This window comes from Somniosus microcephalus, chromosome 31, assembly GCF_052327205.1.
Source record: "Somniosus microcephalus isolate GS21.2 chromosome 31, FLI_Smic_1.0, whole genome shotgun sequence".
In the NCBI taxonomy this organism is placed as follows: Eukaryota; Metazoa; Chordata; class Chondrichthyes; order Squaliformes; family Somniosidae; genus Somniosus; species Somniosus microcephalus.
Genome location: NC_141017.1, coordinates 10,626,321 through 10,639,478, shown reverse-complemented (window position 1 = coordinate 10,639,478; position 13,158 = coordinate 10,626,321). Strand labels below are relative to the sequence as shown.

The 13,158-nt window shown below is 49.2% G+C and overlaps 1 protein-coding gene across 1 annotated transcript in view; it reads right to left on the bottom strand.

Moving 5' to 3' along the window:
* Positions 1-12,812, bottom strand: part of LOC147097575 (uncharacterized) — a 53,749-nt gene extending 40,937 nt beyond the window's left edge. Inside the window, exons 1-4 of the mRNA XM_085971412.1 lie at positions 12,610-12,812; positions 7,899-7,971; positions 7,676-7,742; positions 6,896-6,967 (exon numbers count right to left, since the gene is read on the bottom strand). Coding sequence (XP_085827538.1) covers positions 6,896-6,967; positions 7,676-7,742; positions 7,899-7,971; positions 12,610-12,812 — 415 coding nt within the window. The remainder of the gene's footprint in view (positions 1-6,895; positions 6,968-7,675; positions 7,743-7,898; positions 7,972-12,609) is intronic.
* Between the last annotated feature and the right edge of the window lie 346 nt (positions 12,813-13,158).

The following is a 13,158-nucleotide window of genomic DNA, read 5'->3' as shown; positions in this document are numbered from 1 at the left end:
CAGTGAAAATATGCCAAGCCAGCGAGATAGCTCGAAAGCACGTGAAGACTTTCAGTGAAATCAATAATGATGCGATTGTAATGAGTGATAATGCTGCTGTCAGTGCTGTGTCCTACAAGGGGAAGAAACGTGGGCAGAACAGAAATGAAAAGCAATCGGAGGGTGAAATTTTTAATTGTTAATGCTGTGGTTACAAACACCAGTTAAGACAATGCCCAGCGTTTGGAAAAATGTGCACAAAGTGTAATGGAAAGAATCACTTTGCCAAACAATGCTTTTCAAAAGTACAAACTAAGAAAGGGCAATGAGTTAATGTAATTGAGGACACTGATTTAAGTGAGACATTTTTTGTAGGAATGGTGTCATGTGACAATATCAAAAAGGATACAGAAAATGTGCAGCCCTCAGAAATGGACAATGCTGAACATAAAGTTAATGCAGTAAAAGAGGACAAATGGATGATCCCACTGCAGGTAAATGGAGCATTAGTTACCTTGAAACTAGACACTGGGGCAAAAGCAAACTTAATCAGTATGAGTGACATTAACAATATGAAAGTAAAGCCCAAAATACAGAAAAAGTCAGTACTACTGAAGGACTATAATGGACAGAAAATAGATAGCTTAGGTGTATGCAGACTTAAAGTGACAGTCAAAGACAAAGTGCATCACCTCATGTTTTCTGTTGTGGCTGAAAGACTTGATTCACTACTGGGTGACAAAGCTTGTGAGGACTTAGAACTGGTCAAGAGAGTCTACCGTATAAACTGTGCCATAAGCAGACCAGATGACTCGATGGATTCTGTAGTGAATAATTTCCAAGATGTGTTCAAAGAATTTGGAGTTCTACCATTCACTTACAAGATCCAGCTAAAGGAGGATGCTCAGCCAGTGGTACATGCTCCACGTAGAGTTCCAGCACCCCTGCGTGACCGGCTCAAGAATGAACTGGACAGAATGACCACACTAGGAGTCATCAGGAAAGTTGAAGAGCCAACAGACTGGGTTAACTCCATGGTATGTGTAAAGAAAAAGAACAATGATCTTAAGAATATGCATGGATCCAAAGGACTTAAATGCAAACATAAAACGTGAACACTACCAGATTCCCAAGCGAGAAGGAATCACCAGTGAAATGTCAGGTGCCAGATACTTTACAAAGCTTGATGCCTCACAAGGATTTTGGCAATGATGGGGAAGGGATGGATTTAGTGCACGGGAAGGGATGGATTTCGTGATGGGGAAGGGATGGAGTTACTGATGGAGAAGTGATGGAGATAGTGATGGGGAAGGGATGGAGTTAATGATGGGGAAGGGATGGAATTAATGACCAGGGAAGGATGGAGTTAATGATGGGGAAGGGATGGAGTTAATGATGGGGAAGGGATGGAGTTAGTGATGGGGAAGGGATGGAGTGAGTGATGGGACAGGGATGGAGTAAGTGATGGGAAAGGATGGATTTGGTGATGGGACAGGGATGGAGTAAGTGATGGGGAAGGGATGGAATTAGTGATGGGAAAGGGATGGAATTAGTGATGGGGATGGGATGGAGTTAGTGATGGGGAAGCGAAGGAGTTAGTGATGGGGAAGGGATGGAGTTAATGATGGGGAAGGGATGGATTTCGTGATGGGGAAGGGATGGAGTTAGTGATGGGAAGGAATGGAGTTAGTGATGGGGAAGGGATGGAGTTAGTGATGGGGAAGTGAAAGAGTTAGTTATGGGGAAGAGCAGGAATTAGTGATGGGATGGTTTGGAGTTAGTGATGGGGAAGTGATAGACTCAGTGTTGGGGAAGGGACGGATTTAGTGATGGGGAAGGGATGTGGTCAGTGATGGGGAAGGGATGGAGTTAGTTATGGGGAAAGGATGGAGTTAATGATGGGGAAGGGATGGCGTTTGTGATGGGGAAGGGATGAGTTAGTGATGGGGAAGGAATGGAGTTAGTGATGGGGAAGGGATGGATTTAGTGATGGGGAAGGGATGAAGTTCGTGATGGGGAAGGGATGAGTTAGTGATGGGGAAGGGATGGAGTTAGTAATGGGGAAGGGATGGAGTTAGTGGTGGGGAAGGGATGGAGTTAGTGATGGGGAAGGGATGGAGTTCGTGATGGGGAAGGAATGGAGTTAGTGATGGGAAGAAATGGAGTTTGTGATGGGGAAGGGATGGAGTTAGTGTTGCGGAAGGGATGGAGTTAGTGATGGGGAAGGGATGGATTTAGTGATGGGGAAGGGATGAAGTTCGTGATGGGGAAGGGATGAGTTAGTGATGGGGAAGGGATGGAGTTAGTAATGGGGAAGGGATGGAGTTAGTGGTGGGGAAGGGATGGAGTTAGTGATGGGGAAGGGATGGAGTTCGTGATGGGGAAGGAATGGAGTTAGTGATGGGAAGAAATGGAGTTTGTGATGGGGAAGGGATGGAGTTAGTGTTGCGGAAGGGATGGAGTTAGTGATGGGGAAGGGATGGAGATAGTGATGGGGAAGGGATGGAGTTAGTGATGGGGAAGGGATGGAGTTAGTGATGGGGAAGGGATGGAGTTAGTGATGGGGAAGGGATGGAGTTAGTGATGGGGAAGGGATGGATTTACTGATGGGTAAGGGATGGAGATAGTGATGGGGAAGTGATGGAGTTAGTGATGGGAAGGAATGGCGTTAATGATGGGGAAGGGATGGAGTTAGTGATGGGACATGGATGGACTAAGTGATGGGGAAGGGATGGAGTTAGTGATGGGGAAGTGATGGATTTAGTGATGGGGAAGGGATGGAATTAGTGATTGGACCGTAATGGAGTTAATGATGGGGAAGTGATGGAGTTAGTGATCGGGAAGTGATGTAGTTAGTGAAGGGGCAGGGATGCAATCAGTAATGGGGAAGGGATGGAGTTAATGATGGGGAAATGATTGTGTTCGGGATGGGGAAGGGATGGAGTTCGTGATGGGGAAGGGATGGAGTTAGTGATGGGGAATGGATGGAATTAGTGATGGGGAAGTGATGGTGAAGGGATAGAGTTACTGATGGGGAAATGATGGAGATAGTGATGGGGAAAGGATGGAGTTAGTGATGGGCAAACGATGGAGTTAGTGATGGGGAAGTGATGGAGTTAGTGATACGGGAGGGATGGAGTTAGTGATGGGGAAGGGATGAATTTAGTGATGGGGAAGGGATGGAGTCAGTGATGGGGGAGGGATGGAGTTAGTCATGGGGAAGGAATGGAGTCAGTGATGGGGAAGGGATGGAGTTAGTGATGGGGAAGGGATGGAGTCAGTGATGGGGAAGGGATGGAGTTAGTGATGGGGAAGGAATGGATTTAGTAATGGGGAAGGGATGGAGTCAGTGATGTGGAAGGGATGGAGTTAGTGATGGGGAAGGGATGGAGATTGTGATGGGGAAGGGATGCAGTTAGTGATGGGAAGAAATGGAGTTTGTGATGGGGAAGGGATGGAGTTAGTGATGGGGAAGGGTTGGTTTTTGTGATGGGGAAGGGATGGAGTTAGTGATGGGGAAGGGATGGAGTCAGTGATGGGGAAGGGATGGAGTTAGTGATGGGGAAGGAATGGATGTAGTGATGGGCAAGTGATGGAGATTGTGATGGGGAAGGGATGCAGTTAGTGATGGGGATGGGATGGAGTTAGTGATGGGGAAGGGATGGAGTTAGTGATGGGGAAGGAATGGAGATAGTGATGGGAAGAAATGGAGTTTGTGATGGGGAAGGGATGGAGTTAGTGATGGGGAAGGGATGGATTTAGTGATGGGGAAGGGATGGAGTTAGTGATGCGGAAGGGATGGAGTTAGTGATGGGGAAGGGATGGAGTTAGTAATGGGGAAGGGATGGTGTTAGTGATGGGGAAGGGATGGAGTTAGTGATGGGGAAGGGATGGAGTTAGTGATGGGGAAGGGATGGAGTTAGTGATGGGGAAGGGATGGAGCTAGTGATGGGGAAGAGATGGAGTTTGTGATGGGGAAGGGATGGAGTTAGTGATGGGGAAGGGATAGAGTTAGTGATGGGGAAGGGATGGAGTTAGTGATGGGACATGGATGGACTAAGTGATGGGGAAGGGATGGAGTTAGTGATGGGGAAGTGATGGATTTAGTGATGGGGAAGGGATGGAGTTAGTGATGGGGAAGGGATGGAGTTAGTGATGGGGAAGGGATGGAGTTAGTGATGGGGAAGGGATGGAGCTAGTGATGGGGAAGGGATGGAGTTTGTGATGGGGAAGGAATGGAGTTAGTGATGGGGAAGGGATGAAGTTAGTGATGGGGAAGTGATGGAGTTAGTGATGGGACATGGATGGACTAAGTGATGGGGAAGGGATGGAGTTAGTGATGGGGAAGTGATGGATTTAGTGATGGGGAAGGGATGGAGTTAGTGATGGGGAAGGGATGGAGTCAGTGATGGGGAAGGGATGGAGTTAGTGATGGGGAAGGAATGGATTTAGTGATGGGGAAGGGATGGTGTCAGTGATGGGGAAGGGATGGAGTTAGTGATGGGGAAGTGATGGAGATTGTGATGGGGAAGGGATGCAGTTAGTGATGGGGATGGGATGGAGTTAGTGATGGGGAAGGGATGGAGTTAGTGATGGGGAAGGAATGGAGTTAGTGATGGGAAGAAATGGAGTTTGTGATGGGGAAGGGATGGAGTTAGTGATGGGGAAGGGATGGATTTAGTGATGGGGAATGGATGGAGTTAGTGATGGGGAAGGGATGGAGTTAGTGATGGGGAAGGAATGGAGTTAGTGATGGGGAAGGGATGGAGTTAGTGATGGGGAAGGGATGGAGTTAGTGATGGGGAAGGAATGGAGATAGTGATGGGAAGAAATGGAGTTTTTGATGGGGAAGGGATGGAGTTAGTGATGGGGAAGGGATGGAGTTAGTGATGGGGAAGGGATGGAGTTCGTGATGGGGAAGGGATGGAATTAGTGATGGGGAAGGGATGGAGTTAGTGATGGGGAAGGGATGGAGTTAGTGATGGGACATGGATGGACTTAATGATGGGGAAGGGATGGAGTTAGTGATGGGGAAGTGATGGATTTAGTGATGGGGAAGGGATGGAATTAGTGATTGGACTGTAATGGAGTTAATGATGGGGAATGATGAAGTTAGTGATCGGGAAGTGATGTAGTTAGTGATGGGGCAGGGATGCAGTCAGTTATGGGGAAGGGATGGAGTTAATGATGGGGAAATGATTGTGTTCGGGATGGGGAAGGGATGGATTTAATGATGTGGAAGCAATGGAGTTAGTGATGGGGAAGTGATGAATTTAGTGATGGGGAAGGGATGGATTTAGTGATGGGGAAGGGATGGAGTTAGTGATGGGGAAGGAATGGATTTAGTGATGGGGAACGGGTGGAGTTAGTGAAGGGAATGGGATGGTTTTAGAAATGGGGAATGGATGGTGTTAGTGATGGGGAAGTGATGAAGTTAGCGATATGGATCGGATGGAGTTAGTGATGGGGAAGGGAACATAGGAATGGAGGAGGCCTTTTAACCCCTCGAGCCTTTTCCGCCACTCAATGTGATTGTGGCTGATCTCTGACCTAACTCCATGTACCTGCCTTTACCCCAATCCCTTAATACCTTTGGTTAGATTTAAAATTAACAGTTGACCCAGCATAAACTGCCATTTGTGGAAGATTGTTCCAAACATCTATTGTTAGTTACTTTTATATCATATTGTTTAGATTTCCTACATAAATCTGTAAAAGTCTTGGGCCTAGAAACTCAGTGGTTAGCGCCAGCCGCTAGCGCCTTAAGAGGCCGAGAAGCGGGGCGCGAGGCGGCTGGCGCCCGGGCGCGGCGCGATCTGCACCTCTCGCGAACTTCAGTCAAGAATTAGCGGCGGTGCAAAACTGTTGTGCCCACTTAGCTGCGCGCGCTGATCCTGACGTCATTTCATGGTGCAACGCCCTTTGTGCGCCCCGAACCGGAACTTCAGTGCCATAGCATTAATTCGATACATCTAATGGGGACTGTAATGGGTGCAAAAGTTGGCTTACTGCATTGCATTCAGAGGGCTCAGAGACGCCGTGAGAGAGTGCCTGTCATGGCCAGACGGAGAAGGTCCAACAGGCGTCGGCACAGGAGGCCTTACCCACCCAGGTCAGCTTGCTCATCCATCCTGCAGGCTTTTCCCTCATCCACACAGGGAGCAAGAACCTCATAGTTGTTGGACAAGGGCAAAGGCTGAGGCTCCTCCAGCACTGTACCTGGAGTTCCCTTACCTGCCTGAGTTGCAATCACACCCTCCTGTCCCTGACCACTAACCAGACCTGTACCACTATCTAACCTAAGGGGTGTGACTGCCTCTTGGATCAAAGTGCCCAGGTAACTCTCCCCATCCCTGATGCCCCGCAATGTCTGTACCTCAGACTCCAGCTCAAAAACTCTGAGCTGAAGTTCCTCAAGATGCAGGCACTTACTGCAAACGTGGTTGTCCGGGATCACAAAGCTCTCCACTAACTCCCACATGCTGCAGTTGCGGCACACCACCTGCACTGCAATCCCAATATGACCTTGTTTTATTTAATTAAATTTGTATTTAGGTAACTTAGTTTACAGTGTAGTTTCTTGACTACTTACTTGATCTAGATTAGGTTAAGGGTACTGAAATTAAATATCTGCCTGTAACACAAAGCACTACAAGTAGCGTAGGCAACAAGCAGCAACTCCTTCCCCCTCTTCTCCAAATTTCCACTCTTTCCAAACTCCCAAATAAAGCACTCTGTTCAATCCACTCCGTTTAATCCCACTCTGTGCACCAATATAAATGTCTGTAGTAACCAGAGCCAGTGATCAGTATCTGTGCAGTATTATCAATCCACCCGATCCCAGTGTCACCATTCTGATAGTTTCCAGTATGAATAATTGGAGATCAAAGGTCTCACTGATGGTTATTAAACTTACTCTCCTTCAGCTGTGAAATGTCAGTCCTAAGTTCAGCGACTGAGCTTCTTGTCTCCTCAGACGTTCCTGTAACTGAAAGAGGAACAACACTTGAGATCGTGTGGCACTGTTTGTAGAACAAGATCAATTTTGCTTTCGAACACGAGAGATTTTCACAGGAGAAAACAGACAAAACTGTTTCCACTGGTTGGCGAGTTGGTAACTGGAGGGCATTAACTGAAGATTTGAAGGTGATCAGCAACACAATGAAGGGAGAGGTTAGGAATTGTTTTATGCAAATGGTTTTTAAGACCTGGAATGGCCAACCAGAAATAGTGGCGGAAAAAAAGAAAGAAAGACTATTATTTATACAGCGTCTTTCACGACCACCAGACGTCTCAAAGTGCTTTACAGCCAATGAAGTACTTTTGAAGTGTAGTCACTGTTGTAATCCCGGAGAGCCAGCACACATGATGGGCTGAATGACCTCCTTCCGTGCTGTAAGATTCTATTGATTTTAATTGTACAGTACATGGACACTCATTTATTATCTATTTAATTTTCTTCTCTGGGAATTCCCCCAATGTGTTCACAGCATAAAAATCTGTAGTGCTTTTATAATGGGCCATGGGAAGTGTGAACCAATCAAATCCACTTATACTTGATTGGTTCAAAATTTGAACCAAGCAAAACACTCCAGTGTGAAATGCACTGGAGATCAATCCTCGAAGAATGAGCAGACCATCTGAAAAACTAGAGAGCCCTTTGAACTGGAGATCCGGACTGGCATTTAACACTTACTGTTACTCTTTATCTGGGAAAGTTCCATCTTGAAATCGGCCAATGACGCTTTCATTTCACTGAACACCTGTGGAACTGAATTAGAAAGACAGCTTTAGCTCCCAACCCAGAAACACACTGTGGCACAGGTTAGAATAGTTTGTACACAAATGGCAGCCAAGAGACTGTTCTGATACCAGATTGGAGTTTAATGATATCGTAAATAGGCTAATGGTCCTGTCACCATCATTATTCTTGCTTGTTGTTGACTTTGATGTTCCTCACACGAGGTGAGGATGTGTATTCCTTTGAGAGTTCTGAACACACAACACAATTGTAGGGAGGACAAGGAGAAAGCTCAGGTTTTAGGGCTGAAGTAGGTTACAGAGATAGGGAAAGGCTGGGCCATGAATGGATTGGGGGACCTGGAGCCAATGTAGTTCAGTAAGGACAGGGGTGATGAGTGAGTGAGACTTGGGATGTGGGACACGATATGGGCAGTAGAGATTTGGATGAGCTGAAGGTTATGGAGAGTGCAACATTGGAGGCCAGGCAGGAGAACAGCCGAGTCTGGAGGGGACAGAGGCATGGATGAGGGTTTCAGCAGCACATGGTGGGTGATGTTACGGAAGTGGAAGTAGGCAGTCTTCGCGATGGAAAAGATATGGGGTTGGAAGCTGAAGTCGGGGTCCAATAGAATGCTGAGGTTTGGAACGTTTTGGATCAGCCTGAGACAATGGCCCCAATAATAACTCCGCGGTGTGTTTGGAGCGGGATGTGCAATGTCGGGTGGGAAACCCGGAAGGAATTTCAGCATCTCTGTCTGTGGAATTTTAACATGGCTACCTCATTATCATTTTACTTCCGGGTTTGACATCGAATGCGGGGCACCGGGCGTGGTGCGGACCTGCCTGACATAATCTCAACTCCAGTATTTAAAGGTCCATTTCAAAGATGGAATTTGGAGGAGTTGGGAGTTTTTGCCTAGAGACAGCCATTGTACAAATGGACTCAGGACGCTCAAAGGCTGCGTCCAACTTTAATAATGCATCGCTCGATGTACTGCTGAATGCTGTCAGGAGCCGGAGAGAGATCCTCTTCGCCAGCAATGGGAAGAAGAAACCTGCTGCTGGCACAAAGGAGGCCTGGCTGGAGGTGACCCAGGAAGTGAGCAGCAGGAGCATTGTGCCACGTTCCTGGATTCAGTGCAGGAAGCGCTATAATGACCTAACCAGGTCAGGAAGGGTGAGTACAATTCCTCATGGCACATCAATCACGGCAATCAAATGAGATCATGCAGCCCTTGATCACAACGTCTCTGGATACCTTAAATAGGATGACAGATCAATGGATGTGTAATAGGTGATGGGTTGTTTTTGAACTGCTTTGTTTTAGTGGGACTGAGGAGAGGAGCGAGGAGAGTGGCTGTTGGGTGTGATTGCTACATCGGTCCAGTGCTGGCATCTAACTGAACCTTACAGCCATAAGGGAATCCCTGGCACCCGGACAGCAATGTGAGTGGCTGGTGCTACATTGGGGTTGCCATATTCCTCTTGCTCCTGCTCCTCTTCCTCCTCGGATCCACCTGTAGATGGTGTGCGCTCAGCGCCTTGTTCCTCCTGTGGAGCCTATCCTGCGCAATGATGTGCAGAGCGCAGGACACCACGATCATTCTGGACACCCTGGCTGGTGCGTAATGAAGGGCGCCTCCAGGTCTGTTCAGGCACCTGAAGCGCATCTTGAGCATGCCGATTGTGACACATCTGGTTGACATATGGCTTTTGTTGTACTGCTCTTGGGCTTCATTGGTTGGTTTTCACGGGTGTCATCGGCCAAGTTTGAAGTGGGTAACCTTTGTCTCCTAGCAGCCATACCTTAAGTCTGCTTGCAGCTCCAAAGACATCAGAGAGCTTGGACTACTGCAGGATGAAAGCACCATGGCAGCTCCCCGGGAACCTTGTGGTTGCACAGCAGCTGCACATTGATGGATTGGAAGCCCTTGTGGTTGACGAATACTCCTGGTTGATCTGGGGTGCACAGATTGCAACGTGCGTGCAGTCGATGATGCCCTGCACCTGTGGGAAGCCAGCCAGAGATGCAAGCCTGAGTGTCCGCTCATTCTGACTAGCCTCACCTCAGGTGATGTTGACACAATTGCCAGCCTTGGCAAACAGGCCATCACTCACCTGTCTTATACATTGTTGGGCCGCCGACTGGGAGATCCTGGATATGTCTCCGGTCGTGTCCTGGAAGGATCCGGAGGCAAAAAGGTTGAGGGTTGTGTTCACTTTTACAGCCACTGGTGGCCAACCAGGTCCAGAAGGGAGCAGGTCTTCTTCTAGGAGGCTGCAGATGTCTGCCACCACCTGGCACAACAACCTGAGCCTCCTGAAACACTGCTGTTTGGACATGTCAAGGAAACTCAGCCTCGGCCTGTACGCCCTGTGTCGAGCGTAGCCCCCCTGTGAGCTGCCCCCTCTCTGTGCAGCACCTCCTCTGCTGCCCTCTCTCTGTGCAGCAGCCCCTCTGCTGCCCCCTCTCTGTGCAGCGCCCCCTCTGCTGCCCCCTCTCTATGCAGCGCCCACTCTGCTGCCCTCTCTCTGTTCAGCGCCCCCTCTGCTGCCCCCTCTCTGTGCAGCGCCCCCTCTGCTGCCCCCTCTCTGTGCAGCGCCCCCTCTGCTGCCCCCTCTCTGTGCAGCGCCCCCTCTGCTGCTCCCTCTCTGTGCAGCGCCCCCTCTGCTGGCCCCTCTCTATGCAGCGCCCCCTCTGCTGCCCCCTCTCTGTGCAGCACCCGCTCTGCTGCCCTTGCTCTGTTCAGCGCCCCCTCTACTGCCCCCTCTCTGTGCACTGCCCTCTCTACTGCCCCCTCTCTGTGCAGCGCCCTCTGCTGCCCTCTCTGTGCAGCGCCCTCTCTGCTGCCCCTTCTCTGTGCAGTGCCCCCTCTGCTGCCCCCTCTCTGTGCAGCACCTCCACTGCTTCCCCCTCTCTGTGCAGCGCCCCCTCTGCTGCCCCTTCTCTGTGCAGTGCCCCCTCTGCTGCCCCCTCTCTATGCAGCACCTCCAATGCTGCCCCCTCTCTGTGCAGTGCCCCCTCTGCTGCCCCCTCTCTGTGCAGCGCCCCCTTTGCTGCTCCCTCTCTGTGCAGCGCCCTCTCAGCTGCCCACCCCTTTGCTGCTCTCTCTCTCTGCTGCCCCCTCTCTGCTGTCCAGCTACAGGTCTCTCAAGAGCAGTTTTGATAGATGGTCAGTCCATGCAGAGAGGGAATAATTTATGTCAATTAGCATGGCGGCAGGAAGGGAAGTTGGGTGGTCCACAGTTTGGTGGGAGGGAGGTCAAGAGAGCAGGGGATGGGTCTCATGGACAAGCTGAGATCAGAGAGTGCAGCAGGGAGATAGGAGAGAAACTAGACAAAGACACAGGATCAGGACTCAGTAAGGGAAGAGCCTGGGGGCAGGTTTGGCCCGGTGTGCTAGGGGAAGGTGCGGAATCAGCAGAGGCAGCTGAACAGATGGTTGCAATCTTAGTGACAAAGAAATCCATGAGCTCTTCGTACTCGTTGTTGCATGGGAGGAAGGAGCGGGCATGGGAGAGGGGTTTCAGGAGATGGTTGATAGTGGAGAAAAGAAGCCGGGTTATATTTGCCATCCAGGGTGATCCTGGAGTAGTGGGTGGCTTTGGCAGAGCAGAGTGAGGTCCGATAGCACTCGATCTGTTCCTGCCATATCTGGTGATGGAAGGCTAAACTAGTTGTGGGCCAGATATGCTCAATTTGTGGTCCCTTGCACTTGAAGGAGCAAAGGTGAGGGTCATGTCAGGGGGAATGATGAGGGCAGGAGCGAGTAATAGTTTTGTTGGGGACAAGACCATCAAATGTGGAGGTGAGTTTCTGTTTGAGCAGATTGTTAGCTGCAGAAGTATCATGGTGAGTGCAGAACTAATGTCCAGACAGTTGGCAGTTTCAAAGTGCAGTTGTCAGTAACCTGGAGGAGAGTTTTTTTCAGGAATGGATGCAGAAGGCAGTGGGGTTGGAAGGGAGTTAGGAGGTGCAAGGAAGGGGTCGGAAATGACCTAATCAGCGATCAAGACCATGGAAGTGGGAGGCTTCATGAGATGGAAAGATCAAGCATCTGGCCGTGGTTATGGGGAGAGAATTTCTATGGAGAGAGAGGTTTGGGGAGGACAGGCGGGCAGTGAATTGAGAGGAAAGAGGGCGAGGATAGCTGAGATGGAGATTGAAATCACCAAGGATGAGAACGTGTTCCATGCAGAGGCTGAGGGAGGAAAGCAGGAAGTCTATCTCAATGAGAAACTCGGCATAGGGCTTGGGTGGGGTTGGTAGAGAAGACAGATTCTAAAAGAGACGAGGCGTGGAGCAAGGTGAGGCAGTTGAAGGAAAAGAAGGTATCGGTCAAATAGGGGGAGAGACCAAGTTGTAATTTGGTGGTAAGAACCACACCACTACCATGGCAGTTTGGGTGGGGCACGTGGTGGAAGGAAAATTCGGCAGGGAGGTTTCAGTAACATAGAAGATAGGAGCAGGAGTAGGCCATTCGGCCCCTCGAGCCTGCTCCACCATTCAATGCGACCATGGCTGATCATCCAATTTCAGTACCCGGTCCCTGCTTTCTCCCCATACCCCTTGATCCCTTTAGCCTTAAGAAATATATCCAACTCCTTCTTGAATATATTTAATGAATTGGCTTCTACTGCCTTCTGCAGTAAGGGGCAAAGTCTCACCACCGGTGAGCCGAGTTTCAGTCAAAGCCATGAAGTCAATGCAACCATCCGCAATAAGGTTGTGGATGGCAAGGGCCTTGTTCACGAGCGAGTGGACATTCTGGAGGGAGGTGTGGAGAGGGCAGTGAATGTTCATCTACAGGCGAAGTATAAGGGGGCAGTATTGTATAAGGTGAGCACTGGTTTTTCAACTTTGTTGGTTTCTGGCTAGTGGGTTACTTTTCTCCTCTGCTCTCATCTATGGTGACCTCCAACTTTGCCATCAACTTTCGGCTCCGCAACCAATTCTGCACATCTCCTGGATCTTCATTCCCATGGAAATAACCTTCCTCCTCCAATTCTCTACCCTGCGAATAGTTTCTGGATTTCACTCGGCCGCTAAACCTGTCTCGAACTTGGACAACATTTCGTCGAAGCTCCATGCCGACTCTACCCTATCTACGTCAACCTTATCCTTCCACGGGACCTCTGACTTTGACTCTGAACACCCTCCTATTGTCTCCTATCTTTTCCCTGTTACTACCAGGAAATATGTATCCCAATAATTGCTACATAACCAAGCCTATGAAACTTGAGTTTTCCCTGTGTCCATTCACGTGCGCACTTTGGCTGCTGCTCCGGACCCGAGCCGATCACTTCTATTTCCACTTTTTTCTCCCACTGTTTTTTCCTACCCAACCTTGAGCGCTCTATCCTGTTGTCATGCCATCTTTCATTTCACCTCTCTCGGGTACTTTGCCCTCCCAAATCATTACCCCAACCCTTCAT